Source organism: Leptonychotes weddellii, chromosome 11 (genome assembly GCF_054177405.1).
Source record: "Leptonychotes weddellii isolate Sample4059 chromosome 11, ASM5417740v2, whole genome shotgun sequence".
NCBI classification, from domain to species: domain Eukaryota; kingdom Metazoa; phylum Chordata; class Mammalia; order Carnivora; family Phocidae; genus Leptonychotes; species Leptonychotes weddellii.
Genome location: NC_138379.1, coordinates 45072531 through 45090315, shown reverse-complemented (window position 1 = coordinate 45090315; position 17785 = coordinate 45072531). Strand labels below are relative to the sequence as shown.

Genomic DNA, 17785 nt, shown 5'->3' with positions numbered 1-17785 from the left:
TTGTTGCTAAACTGAATGAAAACACTCTCTCTTCATCCATGTGAGCTCTCCATCAGAGTTAATATTGTTGGCAACTCCATTTCCTCCTACTTGACATCTGTTTCTGTAGCTTCTTTACTGACTCCTCTTTGTCTTTCTCCTTAAGCAGTGTCAGTCTAACTCCAGGAAAAATAAACAATAGTCAGAATGGTGCAGATTGAGAAAACCATACCATAAAGGACTTCTTCTCAGCCTTGGGGCACCTGGGTGGCACAGTCAGTTAACTGTCCGACTCTTGGTTTCAGGTCAGGTTGTGATCTGGGTGTTGTGAGATTGAGGCCTGCGTTGGACTCCATGATAACCATGGAGTCTGCTTTGAATTCTCTCTTCCTCTCCCTCTGCCCCTCCTGTTCATGCTCTCTGTCTTTCTCTCTCTCTCTCTTTCTCTCTCCCTCTCTCTCAAATAAAAAAAAGGCTTCTTAGCCTTAATCCAATAATCTCTGTAACTATTTCCATGGTATTTGATATCTCAAAATTAAAGCTCCAATCTTTAGAGAATAGAATGGTGGTTGCCAGAGGCTGAAAGTGAGGGTGGTGAGGGAAATGTGGAGATTTAGTCAATGGGTACAGGCTTCCAGCTCTAAGATAAATAAATTCTGTGAATCTAATAATAGCAGAATGACTATAATTCACAATACTATAATATACCCTTGAAAGTCATCAAAAGAGTAGATAGTAAATGTTATCACCACACACACACACACACACACACACAATGGAAATTATGTAAGGGAATGGAGGTGTTAACTAATCTTATTGTGGTGCTCATTTTGCATCACAATATACGTGTATCAAATTGTCACACTGTACACTCTAAGCTGACATATGCTATATGTCAATAATATCACAATAAAACTGGAAAAATCTATATTTAAAATTAAAAAATAAGTTCCGCTTTGGAATTTAGGCATAATGACTCCCCTATTTTCTTATAACAACTCCTTATTCATTTGACTTTCTAGAATTTCCATCTTTTTCCCAGTCCTCTTAGTAAATACAGTGAAATATGGTGCCCAGAGGCTGGATAACACCCAGATATTAATAATAATCCTGAAAGTATGTGGACCATGAGAAGGAATTTGTCTATTCCTTTGTTTTCTCTCATCCACATGAGAATCCAAAGGAATCCTTTAACTGGTAGGATTACTTTTCCCTAACCCAGGTTTAAAGGTAATGTCTCTAAGAAGTCTTCTCAAATCCAACCTATCCAGATTTGTTTTTTTAATCATCTTCACTCCAAGATTATTTCCACATACTGAAGAAATGGAAAGACTCTTAAGCATGCCAACAGATACTAAGTTCTCTCTCACAAGATAGATATACCCTCCCCACTGTCCTTAAATCCTGGTATGCAAATTTAGGTAAACCAGGAGGGCATATTTCATCCATGCTCCAGACTTTCCTTGGTCTAGAAAGCAGCTCTGAAAACTTCTACCCCAAAGAAAACATGTTCTGCCACCACCTAACAAACTTTTTTTTTCATTGTTTGGACCATAAGGGTGTCAGTTAAGGATTCCTAAATGTGGCTAACCTTTACGAAGAAAAGTCAAGAAGATGGAGAGAGACACAACAATGTGGTTCTTTTGCACAGGATGTGGATGAGCATAAACACACACATGGTCACACAAAGGTGACATTAAATATACATGTTTATACTCCTGCACACACTTAAGAACTCAGATATCCACGGGGACTATCTCACATCACACAGAAACTACCATGCACTCCTTTGGTCACACACAACACCATCACAACCACAGAATTTAGGAAGACTCATAGCTACTCACTGACATTATACAATGTGTTTCAAATATCCTCTCATATGTATACTCTCCAGAACACAGGCTTACTAACACACACACACACGTGCACATATACACACAGTGCCACAAATAATACATCAGCATTAACGGACCCACAGTAATATCCCCACCAATTATATTCCCAAGACATACTCAATCCTAGAAATCTAGCTGAGGTTGAATACCACATGGTTGAATGACTTCAATTCATTCGGTTCTGTGATCTTTGTCTCCAGCTGCATACCCAACAGTTAAGGATATGAAACAATAATTCAAATTGCAGGCAAACAAAATCATAGAATAGAAAGAGGACAAAATCTAGATCTGATGCATCTAGATCTCTTTAACTTTAAGGGTATCTGGTTTGGTTTTAGGGTTTTGGTTAAGATGAGACCTGGCATCAGAATCTGTGATCCTTGACTTTGCCAGCAAACTGATTAGGCTTATGTTTGGATGGGAAATACGAGGGGCAGAGTCAGTCTGAAGTTTCAGTAAGAGTGTTAAAGCTTGGGACACCTTCTAAATAAGGAGCCCACGTGGGCAATCCAAAGGAAGGGCACTCACTGGGTGGCAGATGGTTCTTTTCTCTGTAGCTGGATGTATTGGTCTGTGAGTCCAGCTGGGAGAGTAGTATCAGCTCACTCTCCTAGGACTCATAAATTTATGACTATCCTAGAATCCCAGGGCTTGTTTGTTTGTGATGGGAGGAGGGAAAATAGAAATAATAGAGAAGGTGGTATCTATGAGTAGTGAGTTGGGCCGTATGAGAATCGCTCCCAGGAGAATCCCGTTCTTGGCCTCATCATCCTGATGTCATCATCCATATCCATTACTATGTTAATCTGTCCTTGATCAGGGGATACAAACACATGTATGCACACAAACATGCGTAGTCCTAGACATTCTGAGACTCCCACAAATGTAGCGCTAGACATATTCAGCCGTTTATTTACTAACATTCTCACTGCCTCCTTTCAATCCATACACATACAAACTGATAAACATAAATATGCTCAATTGCCCTATTCTCTAATCACCAATCACATATCTTGACACACCAAACACACACCAGAATCTCTGTATTCTTACATTAATTATAGAGACTCATGTAGATTATAGACATAATCTTAGAAATTGTTGGAGACTCATAGGCATCCTTGAAGAAACAATATATTTTAAATATAGTCGCATGATCACATATCCAAAAGTATACATTTCAAACATATCTACATTCCCATTAAGAGATCAACAAAATCCCCAATGACTTCCCATCACTACATCTATTCATGGATTCATATACGGAGTTTAAATGCATTGCATATTTTTTGTACAAATGTATGTCAGCATCCACAGCATGCTTCTTATTCAAGCATTCCTTTGACTCCAACACTGTATGGAGCCTAAACATTACAAACTTAGTTCAATTCAAATAAAACCAAGCAAAAAAAAAAAAATTTAAAGCCCCACATTTTTGAGCATTATTCTCCTCCAGGTGTTATTCTCAAAGCTGATGTTATACAGAATAACAGTGCCTATTCTTGCAAAGAAGACAAATACTAAAAAACTGATCCATTCAACAGTGCAAATATGCCTCAGAGACTACCTAGAAATAGGTCATAAACAAATTCCACAAGAAAATCAATGCATTTATCAAAACTTATCGAATGTAAGTTCTGTGCATTATATGTCTGAAAGAAATCTAAGAACTACACAAAATACTAAACTTCAGTTAATGATAAGAATGCTGAACTATTTAGGGACAAGTGCATTAATGCTGCAACTTACTTTGAAATGCATCAATAAGATAAATGAACTGATGGGTGATAGAGGAATGGCTACATAAGTAGATACATGATAAAGCAAGCATAATAAAATACCAAGGATCTGTGGTAAGTAGACCAATGTTCACTGTAAAATTATTTCAAGTTTTCTGTGTGTTTGAAATTGTACGTGATAAAATGTTCGGAATTTTTTTAACTACTTGGGGAAGCAGCCCACTCCAACTGGAGGTCTACAGTATGCCGATCCTTGTCAGAACTCATACAGAAGGGGCATGGGAGAATCCCCTACACCTCAGCACCAGGCCCAACACCCCCATCCAATTCCTGACTCACTGGGAGGGACTTGGAAGTTCCGCCAGAGCCAAGGGTCAACCTAGCCCAGCTCTGGCCCACCTGGCCCATTGTCCACCACCAGACAGGGACGAGAAAGCAATCAGAAGCCAGGTGTCCCACCGTGGAGAAGGAAGGTGCCCCAAGCCAAGGGTCTGATAAAACAAGGTGTCTCCAAGGGACTGCTCAACATGGCTCTCCAACCCCAGTCCCACCCACTAGCTTTGACTCTGGCCCTGCCCCTGGATGGATACAGGAGAGGGTGGTGGGGGTGGGAGAAACTGAGGCAAAGGGTATTTGCCTGATGGTGGCAAACAATATGAATAATAAAATAAAAAACAAATGGAGTAAGACATAGACCATTCTTCTGAAAGAACACACCACTTTGGGGCACCTGGGTGGCTTAGTCGTTAAGTGTCTGGCTTCGGCTCAGGTCATGATCCCAGGTTCTGGGATCAAGCCCCGCATCTGGCTCCCTGCTCGACGGGAATCCTGCTTCTCCCTCTCCCACCCACCCGCCCCCGCTTATGTTCCCTCTCTCACTGTGTCTCTCTCTGTCAAATAAATAAATAAAATCTTAAAAAAAAAAAAAAGAACATACCACATTAAAAACTGCAGTGAAAATTCAACCATCTCAAGTCCCCATTGAAACCAACTCTGATCATCTCTTGTATAAACTCAGTACTTATATGTGTTCTGGGATACATTCATGTACTTAGATAATTTATTTCTTTTCATATGGTTAAAGAATCCAATTTACAGCTGGAGCTTGTTTTGTCCCAAGGTCAGCTCCTTATGTTTAACAAGGAAACACTCCCCACTATCCCTGTGCCCCATCCTAGACGCATCTGGCTCCTTCCCCAGACTGCTCTCTGCAGTGTAGGCTACGGATCCATGCAGAGCCAACTATAACAAAGTGTTATCACGGCTTTCATGGTAGAAATAAACAATGCTATAAAGAAAGAGTCATGAATTCTACTTGAGTTGGTAAGGCTTTAAGGATTTCAGGAGCTTTGACTGTGTGCCAATCTTGAAGCAGTCACCTGAGAAATGTGGTTATCTGGCTTTGAGAGAAAAGGTCTTATAAACAGAATTTCTACCCCTCAGAACACTAGAAGTTCAACTACTCTCATCCTCAACACATTACAGTGAGTCGACCCCTTCCATGGTGCTGGCTGTGAGGATGGAAGTCCATGAGAGATCATGGATCTTATAGTGCTAGGGATACCATCACCCTGCAGTGAACGAATGAATTATGCTTCTCTTCGGTACCAAGGATAGGCCTGTTTACCCTCAGATCCACTACTCACCCTTCTGTAGCTCTTCCTCCTGTCATTACATGAATATCCCAGACTCCAGCATGAGATGGGTTCAGGTGTCCAGAGCATCAGCAGACAGGGGGAACGTCACTCATTCCACTCTCCTGCCTGAAGCTAAGTAACTGGCAGGGGTCTGCATCTCTGCCATGGCTCCAAATTCCATGGGGCAAGGTCACCTTGGCTGCAGCTCCAGCAATACCACCAGTGACTCTCCCAGCTGGGGGTTGCAGTCAGTGGTTTCCTGCTGCTGCAAACCTCTAGGTTTTATTACCTTCTGCTGGTCAGTTTCTCAGCTCTTTTGAAACTTGTGTAAGTAATTCCCAGGATTAAGCTCATTGTTTTATTGTGCTGTTTATTATGTTACTGTCTGTCTCAAACCTGATATACGACTCTTTGTAATACTGGGGCCAGGCCTCTGCAGACAGCATTTCTTCTTTGCCAGCCAGCTCCCCAAATCTGCAAATGAAGGCTTGGGGAAGCAGGGGTGGGAAAGAAGATTTGCATTCTGTCTCTGTCAGTGCCTGTCTCAGGCAGTGGCCCCTGCACCCAAGGACCAGAGAGGTTAATTCCACAGGATTATTAGTTCCATTTTGCAGCTTTCCACATCTCCAGAACCAGTCTTACCATGACCTATGAAAGACCTCAGAACAAGCCAGGGAGTGGCGCGAGCCAAGCTACTCATGCTGTTTGACAAGGTCCAAGTATGGGGGACGATCCTGAAAACAGGAGACTCCACAGCTGGCTCCTGCTATTCTCTTTCATTTTGTTTATGGCAATCTTTATAATTGTGGGAATATTTCTGGGGTTTCATGATAAAGTGACTACTCACCTTAGTTACGCCTATCTAAGCAATCATAATGAAACTAATTCCACGAAGAATTAGTTTCTATAGAACAAAATAACAAGACGGTCACACTCTGTCTAGCACCTTTCTCTTTGCGTATTGTTTTTTAGTTTTAGCGAAAGTCAATAAGCGGAAATCAATAAAGGTCATGTTAATCATTACAAAGGAAAAATGAAAGAAGGCTATGTCTGTAATCCAGAAAATGATCTAAGATTTGGAAAAACAAAAATATCCTAACATATAAATAAAGTTCCTCTGAGGCTGTCAGGCGGAGATGCTTGCAACCTGATCCTCTATCTGTGTCTCATTTGCCGATGCCGTCCTTTCCTACGAGAGACCCACCCCCGCTGGAGCTGGACTCCTGCAAGGGAGGACCCCTCCCACCCTCACTGACCCATCCCAGGGGAGTGAGTTCCAGGCACAATGGTCTCTTGTCTGAACTCTTGAGACCCCAGCACCACCTAAACAGCATCCACTCTCCAAAATCTGAGTTTCAACTCTGGGGCCTTCTCTTCCAATCTGGTAAGAATTAACATTCCCATCTCCTCCTTTTGTTGCCCAGACCTAAGGTTGGAAGTGACTTTTGGAATTTATACCTTCACATTCCCTTTTTGTCTTGTGGGTTCTCTAATATTTGGCCAACAATTTTTTACATTATTTCTTCTCCATTTAAGGAACTGATGTGGTTATATTCCAATTGTACTGTCTCTGGACCCTGTTTTTTGTCTCCTGAGTTAGACTGTGGCTAATACTTATGAATTTGATACTGTATAAAACATTCCAAGCCCTATGCCAGGGCCTGGAGACACATGCTGATCAGGAGCACTGGAATCCTCCTCTGGGAGGATTTATGGTCTAGTTAGAAATAAAACAAGTGAATCCATTGCAGTCTGTGTGAAAGGACAGTTATGGAGAAAGTAAGGCATAGTGTGGGAGTACCGGAGCACATACTCTACATGTAATGAGAAAAAACTGAACAGAACAGACACTAAAATTTCACAGATGCTTAAGCAAGAAACACATTCAAAATATTTTCATCAAACAGAGCAGGAATCATGAATTCATTCATTCAACAAATGCTTATGGACTACTTACTGGTGTGCTACAATATCTTAAAAGGTAGACCAACTTTGCTATAAGATAATTTCAAAGGGGCGCCTGGGTGGCTCAGTTGGTTAAGGACAGCCTTCAGCTCAGGTCATGGACCCAGACTCCCAGGATCGAGTACCGCATCCGGCTCCCTGCTTGGCGGGGAGTCTGCTTCTCCCTCTGACTCTCTCCCCTCTCATGCGCTCTCTCTCTCAAATAAATAAATAAAATCTTTTTTAAAAAGGATAATTTCGGAGCCTGAAAAGTGGGATGAAGAAAATAAAATTGGAACTAGGAATATATGATTGATATGCTCAGGCTTGCCACCATGCTCTACACAGCCCAGCATTTAATCAAAGCTCCACATGCGTTGCTTGAATAAACAGAGGAAGCTTCAAGCCAGTCAGGCAGTGTAGAATCAGGGTTTTGTTTCATTATGTGTTGTTGTGCTTGGCAGTGTGAACAGGAGGGTAGGCGCCGCATGAGCTGCAGCACGGGGTTTGCTCATGTGGAGCAGGAGGAAGGGCTTCTGTCCCAGCTGTTGCTGAGGAAGAAGGTCAGGAGAGAGAAGCGGGAGAGAAGGTGGAGGGGAGCAGGGAGCAGAAGACAGGTGGGGGAGGAGAGGAAAAGATGAGACAATGAGAAGAAACACAGGGAGGTCTGGAAGAAAGAGGAGTACAAGCAAGAGGGAGGAGAGTAACGGGAAGGGGAGAAGGAGAATGAGGGCCAGAGAGAGAACAAAAAGGGAAGGGGAGTAGCTGTGTGACCACCACCTGATTTATAACCACTGAATCCAATGAACTTCCCCTTTTTCTTTTCCTCTCAGCGTTGAGGTCATCATACTTTCTTCAAGCGCCTGGAAATTACTCTGATAATCAGCATTACCTGCTGAAACCTTTATTTCTCCACTGCCCCCAAGATCGTCAGCTACAGTGTCCAAGCCCCTGGGCGATACCCTCCCATTGTGTGACAGTGGGCTCGATGACACTCATACGTAATAGAATAAGGAGTAAATGACCATGTGTGAGGCAAACATGAACTCAAAACAACTAGAAAATAAAAGAAAGAGGGCGCCTGGGTGGCTCAGTCGTTAAGCGTCTGCCTTCGGCTCAGGTCATGATCCCAGGGTCCTGGGATCGAGCCTCGCATCGGGCTCCCTGCTCGGCGGGAAGCCTGCTTCTCCCTCTCCCACTCCCCCTGCTTGTGTTCCCTCTCTCACTGTGTCTCTCTCTGTCAAATAAATAAATAAAATCTTAAAAAAAGAAAGAAAGCAGTGTGGCATTATACCAGCTGACCCTCAAATCATTCATTCTGGAGAAAGCTATGTCAAGAACACTGCTGTGGACAAGGTTGTGTGGCCAGGAACTGAAGCCTCCTGCCAACAGCCGTGTGAGCTTGAGAGTGTATCTTCCAAACCTAGCCACGTTCAGAGACTGCAACCCTAGCAAGAGCCAGATGCATCCTCATGAGAGAATCCTAGCCAGACCACCTGATCAAGTCCTAGACTCCCCCTGGGGCTTAAGGAATATGGCAGAGTTCACATTTTTTTCTATGAGTGTAGTTGACACACAATATTACATTAGTTTCAGGTGTACAACACAGTGATTCAACAAATCTATATGTAATGCTATGCTCACCACAAGTGTAGCTGCCATATTTCACCCTACAAAGCTATTAAAATACCCTTGACTATATTTTCTATGCAGCACCTTTTATTCCCATGTCTTGCTCATTAAATAAGTGGAAACCTGTATTTCCCACTCCTTTTCACCCATTTTGCCCATCCTTAACCTGCCCTGCCCCCAGCTAACTTTCAGTTTGTTCTCTGTATTTATGGGTCAGTTTCTGCTCTTGTTTCTTTTGTTTGTTTTGTTTTTTGTATTCCATAACATGGAAATCATGTGGGATGTGCCTTTCTCTGTCTGACTTATTTCACTTAGCATAATACCCTCCGGGTCCATCCATGTTGTTACAAATGACAAGATCACATCCTTCCTTATGGCTAGTAACATTCCATTATATACCATATCTTCTTTATCATTCATCCATCGATGGATACTTGGGCAGCTTCCATATCTAGGCTATTTTAAATAATCCTGCAATAACATAGGGGTGCTTAAATCTTTAAAAATTAGTGTCTGGGGGTTTGGGGAGTAAATAATAGTGGAATGATTGGATCATATGGTATTTCCATTTTAAATTTTTGGAGGAAGCTTCATGTTTTTTCCACATTGGCTGCACCAGTTTACTTCCCACCAACAGTGCACAAGGGTTCCTTTCTCTGCAAATCCTTACCAACACTTTCTGCTTCTTGACTTTTTAATTCTAGCCATTCTGGTAGGTATAAAGTGATATTTTCTTGGTTTTGCATTTCCCTAATGATTAGTGATGTTTAGCATCTTATGATGTCATTGCCTCAGAGTTCATTATTTAATGAGATAAGGAGTATTTGTTTTTATTTGCAGAGAGTGTTTTGAGTAATTTTTTATAAATCAATTGATACTAATATGGATACAGAATTCATATTCCACAGTCTGAAAGCTCTAATCATTCAAAGCATAGAGTAGATACATAACAATTATGCTTGGCTAATTCATTTATTCATTCACATTTTATTCAACAAATACTACTGATCCCCCAAGATATACTAGAGGGAATTGAAAGAAATCACATACCTTTCTTCTTCATAGTCCCCAAAGTGAGTTTTGTGGTGATAGCCTGAGAAAATTGTGAATAAATCTCCTCATTGACAACATCAGCAACATTTCAGGTATAATAAAGGAAAAGGAAGTATTTGAGAAAAAATCCACTTGTGCCAGAATAAAGTTCAAATCTTTGGGTGATAGATTCCAAATTCCATGTAATATTCTGAAAATGGCTGGTCATACTGCTCATATTATTTCTCACCTCTGAAAATGTTTCTCAACTTCTGAGTTTTAAAGAAACTTTGAAAACCAGTGAGAGTCAATAAATGTAGATGAAACCGTTAGACCACATGAGATAACTGCTAATTTATGGGAACATTTTTGGCTATTTCCCTGAATGTGTATACGTCTACAGGCTCATTCCAACCCAAAAGCAGCTGATAAATACCTATACCACACAAAGAGGTTCCAGACCCTATGTAAGACATGGTTTCTGTGATTATGAAGTTGGCAAGAATCTTTTTCATCTACTCATTCTAAAGGAAAACCAAGACCCAAGCACTGAGCTAGGTACTGGGGATAAGGCAATGAATATAACTTGGAGTCCATAATTTATTTAAGGTTGTAGAGATTTCAGTAGTATTTGATAAATTCTTTAATGAAGAAATGAAAAGAACCTAGGGCATCACGAAAAGCAGAACACATTAAGAAAAGAACCAAAGAGCAGATAAAGCTTATAATGAACTTACAGCTGTGGGATTCAGCAGGAAGAGCTTAGGTAGCAGAATTTCATGCAAAGAAAACTATAGGGCACAATGACGGAGGCACAAAACCTGAACTAGAGTAGTGTTTGAGAACCTGCAACAGGTGCGGTAAGACCTCTTTCTAAACTATGTTGTTAAGTTGGGGAGTAAACCAAGATGGTGGGAAAGGGGAGCCATGAAGGCATTGTCTGCACTCAAGCTGCAATCCTTGCAGAGGGAAGGGTTTGAAAAAGAAAACAGGCAAATCCCAAATGGCACAACTGCAATTCAGAAAATGGCCTTTGGAGAGAACATACTCCAATCTGCCAGGACTTTGAGATGTACCCTTAAATGGAAGAGAATGTTTAAATGAACTCTTCATATCTCAAAATGGCTAATGCATGAAGACAATGAGTACTATACTCTTAATGAACAACCATGGGGAAGTTTGGAATTTGTTTTCACAGAAATAGTTAGCTAAACTTTAAACTCCTTCTCAGAATTCAGTGGTTCGGGCGCCTGGGTGGCTCAGTTGGTTAAGCGACTGCCTTCGGCTCAGGTCATGATCCTGGAGTCCCAGGATTGAGTCCCAAATCGGGCTCCCTGCTCAGCGGGGAGTCTGCTTCTCCCTCTGGCCCTCCCCCTCTCATGTGCTCGCTCTCTCTCTCTCTCTCAAATAAATAAATAAAATCTTTAAAAAAAAAAAAAAAGAATTCAGTGGTTCTCCACCAGGGTGCTTTGTCCCTTGGGGGACATTTGGCAATGTCTGAAGGCATTTTTGGATGTCATAACTGGGGTGGAGCACATGCTGTGTGAAAACCAGTGATGCTGCTAAAATATTGCACCACACAAGGGACATCACATTACAACAAAGATTTATCCAGCCCTGAAGGTTAATTGTGCTGTGACTGAAACATTCTACCCTTATTAAAGTTATAAGAGTTGGGAATTAGAGGATTTGGTTAGATTTATTAGAAAGAACTAAGTCTTCAACATCACTCCCCAAACCCAAGAGAAAAGGATAGAGGGGTATATCCCACTTTACCTTGGGTCAACAGAGAGGCACCTCAAGGATTCTACTAAGGTACCATATCTTCCCCCAAAAGTTGGGGAAAGAGAGATATGGCAGACTCGGTCCTTACTCATGCCTGTAAATCTAAATGGAGAGATGAAAGTTCCCATGCTGTTGGAATGAGAGCCTAGTGCTGGTTTGGGGGTGGGTATTTGTTGCAGTGGTGGAAGGTTGAGCTGGATGAGCTGTATGCTAGAGACAGCTGTCATGGCGTTGTCTTAGATCCAGTCCAACAGAGCATATGGTTCTACAAGGGTGATCTATATTTGGATGAAGTTATAAGCAGCCATAGAGAATAAATAAATATTCATTTAAATCAAGTGAAGAAAAGTAAAATAGGGAAAGAAGGTTCATGGATAACCTATGAAACACAATATGAGAGAGTCAGGTCTAAACATTTAACACAGAGAGTAACATGATAACAGCCAACTGAAACACTCATAGGTTGTGAATCATACACTGTCCCTTCTCTTTCCTTTCAGAAGGGGACTTCAAAAGCCATGGTTAGCAAGTGAGGGCTGGGAGAAGAGAAATGGTGTGAGTCTGAACGCTGGTACGTCTGACCATTACATCAGCCTGTGCATTGTGAACACCCACTAGGCTCACCAGAGGATGTGCTATCATCTGAATGTGACCAAAAATCTTAGGAAACTCAGTTTTCATCTAGAGTGGAAAAAAGAACTAGCCCAATTCAATCCATTTAAGGGATCAGTAAAGCAAATTTTTCTGCTTATATCTTATTTGTTGGGCTTGGTCAACACATTACATAATCCTGGGATCACCCAAGAGATAATGAACTCTTCTCTTACACCCGTGCCCAGCCATCACTGATGGTGTCTTGCACTGGGTAGAGAATTGGACTGGCTAATTAATTGCTGGGTTCTTTTTCAGAAACAGGAACGCATGCTTTATTCTCAATGGTCTTTAAGGACCTCTAGAGGCTAAAACCCTCTTGGTGAATTTTCAGACACAAAGCAGCATCACTCTGCTCTCTTCAGAGGCTTAGAATTAGATACAAGGGGCACCTGGGTGGCTCAGTCCATTAAGCAGCTGCCTTCGGCTCAGGTCATGATCCTGGGGTCTTGGGATCGAGCCCCACATCCGGCTCCCTGCTCAGCGGAAAGCCTGTTTCTCCCTCTCCATCTGCCTGCCACTCTGCCCACTTGTGCTCTCTCTCTCTGTCAAATAAATAAATAAAATCTTTAAAAAAAAAAGAATTAGATACAAAATGGGCAGGCATGAATTCACTCTAGCAGATAGAGAGAAGGGTGTGTTGTTCCTTCAGTGTCTCTCCTCTGTCTGGCTTCTGGTGAGTTCTGAAATCCACTAGGGGGCAGCTAGCTGACTCTCCTGACCCTGCTCTAAGAGTGAAACTGGGAAACGGGTGGGGGAGCAGAAGAGGAAGAGAGTGCCTGGAGGTTAGCAGAAAGGAGCTTATAGTAGAGTGAGCAGAGCAGGTGCAAAACCCCTCGACTGGCACTGCCACCAACTGTGGAACTCTGGGTAATGCACTGTGTTTCTGCACATAGCTCACCTTGCAGATTCAATGGCCTTGGCATCCATGTGGCTAGGACTCTAACACTGTAGCAGTTCAGGGAGGAAAGTCACCTCAGAACACAGGCAAATTTCTGAAATCCCGGAGCAAGGTGTTCACAATCTACAAAATCGATCAAACTAAGAGCTGAGTGAACACATTACAACACTTTGCACTTGATTATGAATTCTGAGATAAGGTATGTAAAAGTTACCCAGGAGATAAAAGAGTAGAGATATCAGCTAGTCCTAAAGTTTACAGGAGCTGGACTTGGCCAAGAATCTCTAATCTTTTTCTAATCCTGTTCTTGATTTCAAGGCTGTTTCATCAAAAGAGCACTCTGTTCATCCTTCAGCTCCATCTCTGCCTATCTGGGCCTTCTTGCACAACAAACTTTCATAGGCATTCTCTCTTTGACTAGAAATTAAAATGTAAAAGAACATCAGAGCCATAAAGGATCATAGAATATATCCAAAAAAAGGAGTGATAAGGGGGAAGAGGCTCCACACAGAAAGAGAACTAGACTCTTCCAAGCTCACAGAGCCAGGGCAAGCTGGAGCCAGGTTAGTCCCTGGGCTCCTCACTCCCTCCAGCGCCCCTTCCCCTAAACCACCTGGTCCCTATGTGGCTGCAGAGAAAGGAAGGGTTCTGAGTTCTGGGGGCATAGGAACTTGAGTCCAGCATTGGAGACAGGGACTTCTGCATATCCTTTGCCCCATGAATCTGCCTATGACCATCTCTTTGGTCCAAGAGTACCTTTGAAATCTCCATTCAGAAATGTGTACTCTATTTTCCTGTTCAACTTCTTCTCCAGCCCCTTAATGTTGCCTCAAAGACTGAAGAAGTTATTAGAGAGTCTTACATATCTTTACTCAAATTGAGGCATTACCACCTACTGGCCATGCACTGAGAGTCAGGCTCACAGCCAGAAGCCTCCACCTCTGTCAAGGATTAACTGAGGAAATAGATATAAAGTTGCTTGCAGAGTATCTGGTACATAATGTGCTCAATACATGCTGCTTCTCTCTCACTGATTTCCTTTCTTCACATGCATCCAGACAATCCATAAAGTGAGTCGCTACTGGGGATGAGAAAGACTGTGATCCTGGGACTGTCAGGCAGCCTGTTTTCCACAAACACTAAAACTTAGATCCCTACATGCAGATTGGCTTTTGTCCTGCCTGCAGAGAATCCTGCTCATTGAAGCCTGGTTTCTTCTCCCTTTTCTTTCTGTTCTCTTAACTTTTGCTCACTTGTCTTCTGTTATTTTCCCCCTAAATTCATTCACTAAGGGTTGTATGTAGAATAGGAATTGTAGTCAGGGGTGAGAAAAAAGGGATGAGTGGTGTGGATCAGGGGTGGATCCCAAGCAACCACATAGAGGGAGACAGGCATGTACAGACTGAGCTCTATGACCAAAAGGGATGCAATCAATCGTGAAGAGGAGTGGCCACAGACTTCTTGTCAACCACAGGGCAATCCGAATCCTATACCACTTCTGAAATGCCAGGAATGTTCCCAGTGTGATAATGCTGCATTAGTCCTCTTGGGAGCATTTCTGGGGACTTCAGAAACCTGGGGCTCCCGGGGCCCTTCCTCCGCCATCCGGATCATCAAGGACTCTGAGATTATACTCTGGCTTAGCTTTGTTAGGGTTGGGAGAGGAAGGGGAAATGGAAAATACTTCTGGAGTTCCTCTCCCAAAGGAGGGTGCCTTGGCCTGAAACAGTTCTGCCAGATGGAAAGCCTTCCAGCCCTGTCTATCTTCATCCATCATAAGGCAATGAAGGTGAAAGAGCGTCCAGAACATGAGAATAACAGGAGAATACAAACTAATCACTCCAACGGAAAAATTATTGTGCCTAAGTTCTGGGAATGCAGTCAGTAACATGTGTCACTATAAGAAGAGCTGAGTAAGGCAGTACCCGAGGCTGTGTCTCTGTGGTGAGGGGTTAATAATGTGAGTTCCTGAGGACTCAAACTATCAGTGTCCTTTTACTAACTTCCTAGGACTTGGACTTATTTCTGTTCAATGCTCCTCCAAGGACACATTAAAATTGTAGATAATATAGCTTAACGTAATAAGAATTAAAGATTTTCTTGTACCTAATTGAGATCTGTGACACATTTATCAGTGTCTTCCTTCATCTATAAGACAGAGAGTTATTAGCCCAGCTTGTAGCCTGATGATCAGGAAATATGAAGAAAAGAAGTTTGCCCATGTTTTCCCCTAACCAGTGATTTCAGGAAGGCATCGGTTTCCACTGTGTATACTTCATGCCCTGTGTGTGCTACTCCCTGGCTTCTTGTCCTCCAGTAAGGGCAACTCTCAGAAGTCCTCAAGGTGCCCTGGCTTCCCCCTGCCGTGGGCCTGTTCAGTGTCACTCATCCTGCTTCCTTCCTCTTGACTGGCATCCCTGGTCTGGAGAGCTCTCACTCCTGGTTAGCAGGGCTGCTCTGTGTGATGTATGCCCTGGCCCTTGGAGCCAACACTGTGATCCTACGAGCCGTGCAAGTGGAGTCCAACCTCCATGAGCCCATGTACTACTTCCTGTCCATGCTGTCCTTCAGTGACGTAGCCATGTCCATGGCCACACTGCCCACTGTGCTCAGAACCTTCTGCCTCAATGCCCACAGTATTGCTTTTGATGCCTGCCTGATCCAGATGTTTCTCATTCATTCCTTCTCCATGATGCAGTCAGGGATTCTGCTGGCCATGAGCTTTGACCGCCATGTGGCCAGCTGTGATCCCTTGCACTACGCCACTCTGCTCACCAATGGAGTTAGTGCTGGAATAGGCATAGCTGTGACTGCTCGGAGCTTCATCACCCTGTTTCCCCTCCCCTTCCTCTTCAAGAGGCTGCCTATCTGCAGATCCAATGTTCTTTCCCACTCCTACTGCTTGCATCCAGACATGATAAAGCTGGCCTGCGCTGATATCACTATCAACAGCATCTATGGACTCTTTGTTCTTGTATCCACATTTGGCATGGACCTGTTTCTTATCTTCCTCTCCTATGTGCTCATTCTGCATTCAGTCATGGCCATTGCTTCCCGCAAGGAACGCCTGAGAGCTCTCAACACTCGTGTGTCACATACCTTGGTTTTACTTGCGTTTTATGTGCCTATGATTGGGATCTCAGTAGTGCACTGCTTTGGGAAGCATGCCCCACACTACAGACATGTCCTCATGTCCAATGTTTACCTCTTTGTCCCTCCTGTGCTCAACCCTCTCGTTTATAGTGCCAAGACAAAGGAGATCGCCCAGCCATTATCCGTATGTTTTGCCCCATCAAAATGTGACTTTCATATTTGCTTTTAATATCTGATGTTGACTGGAGCATAAGTTGTCATCAATGGTGTCATTATTCATCATCATCACTGTATCATCATTATCTTTATATCCTCTAGAATAAAATAAACATATAGAGGAAAAGTAAAATATCAGAAAATAGTTCTATGAAATTATAACAAAAAATGACTAGCACATTCAACAAACCTCAATGGCATTCATTTAGAGGTAAATATTGGAGTCATTAGGTGATTAGACAAGATTTTACAGAGGAAGATTGACATAATCTAGGGATTATTTTCTATTACAGTAACTATTACCAATATTATATTAACTAATTCATTGAGTCATTAAAAGTGTCAGGTACTGTTTGCAATTATGATGTGATTTAATCCATTTAACCTTCATAACAATCTCATAAGGTGTAGAGAATTAAGTCAGTTTTTCAGAGTAATACAGATAATAGGTGATCTAGATGAGACTCAATACTTGTCTGTCTCCTGGGGCTCCTGGGTAGCTCAGTTGGTTAAGCTACTGAATCTCTTTCGGCTTAGTTCGTAATCTCATGGGTCATGAGATCGAGCCCCATGTCTGGTTCTGCACTCGTTGGGGAGTCTACTTGAAGGTTTTATCCCTCTGCCCTTCCCCGACTCCCATGCATGTGCTCTCGCTCTCTCTCTCTAAAATAAATAAATCTTTAAAAAAAAAATAATTGTCAAGGGGGAGGGGGGATTGGTTAGCCCGGTGATGGGTATTAAGGAGGGCACGTACTGCATGGAGCACTGGGTGTTACACGAAAACGATGGGTCGTGGATCACCACATCAAAAACTAATGATGTATTGTATGGTGACTAACATAACATAATAAAATTGTAAAAAATTTTTTTAAAATAAAAAAATAATAATTGTCTGGCTTCATTATGTGTACCCAATGCCTACAAATACTGTCTCTCTGATGAGCTGGCTTCACTACTAACATTCACTACTAACATTCCAACTGTTATCCTTCCCCTTGCCTTCACTGTCATCTCATTTGTGAGTGTTTCAACTTCACAAAGTGAAATTTGATGCACAGTCAGAATCTGCTATAAGATGTATGACCCTGGAAAGCTGAAAAAGACTGACATCTAGAAGAAACTCCAGATTGTTCTCTGCTTCCTTCATCTGCTCACCAATCCATCCTCCCACAGGGAAAACAATATTCAATATCTGAACCATAAACCTTTGTTCATTTTGACATTGTACTAAGTGTATCATTTCTCTTTCTCTTCCTTTCTTGGGATTTTAATTTTCTT

General features: G+C 42.4%; 1 protein-coding gene across 1 annotated transcript; it reads left to right on the top strand.

The window, feature by feature from the left end:
• The first annotated feature begins 15642 nt into the window (after positions 1-15642).
• On the top strand, positions 15643-16520 carry LOC102747365 (olfactory receptor 51I2-like). The gene has a single exon (XM_031027480.2). The coding sequence runs from the start codon at positions 15663-15665 to the stop codon at positions 16518-16520; it is 858 nt and encodes a 285-aa protein (XP_030883340.2). The 5' UTR covers positions 15643-15662.
• The last annotated feature ends 1265 nt before the right edge of the window (positions 16521-17785 follow it).

Coding starts and splice junctions, on each gene's coding strand:
- LOC102747365 (XM_031027480.2), top strand. CDS start 15,663: ATGTATGCCCTGGCCCTTGGAGCCAACACTGTGATCCTACGAGCCGTG.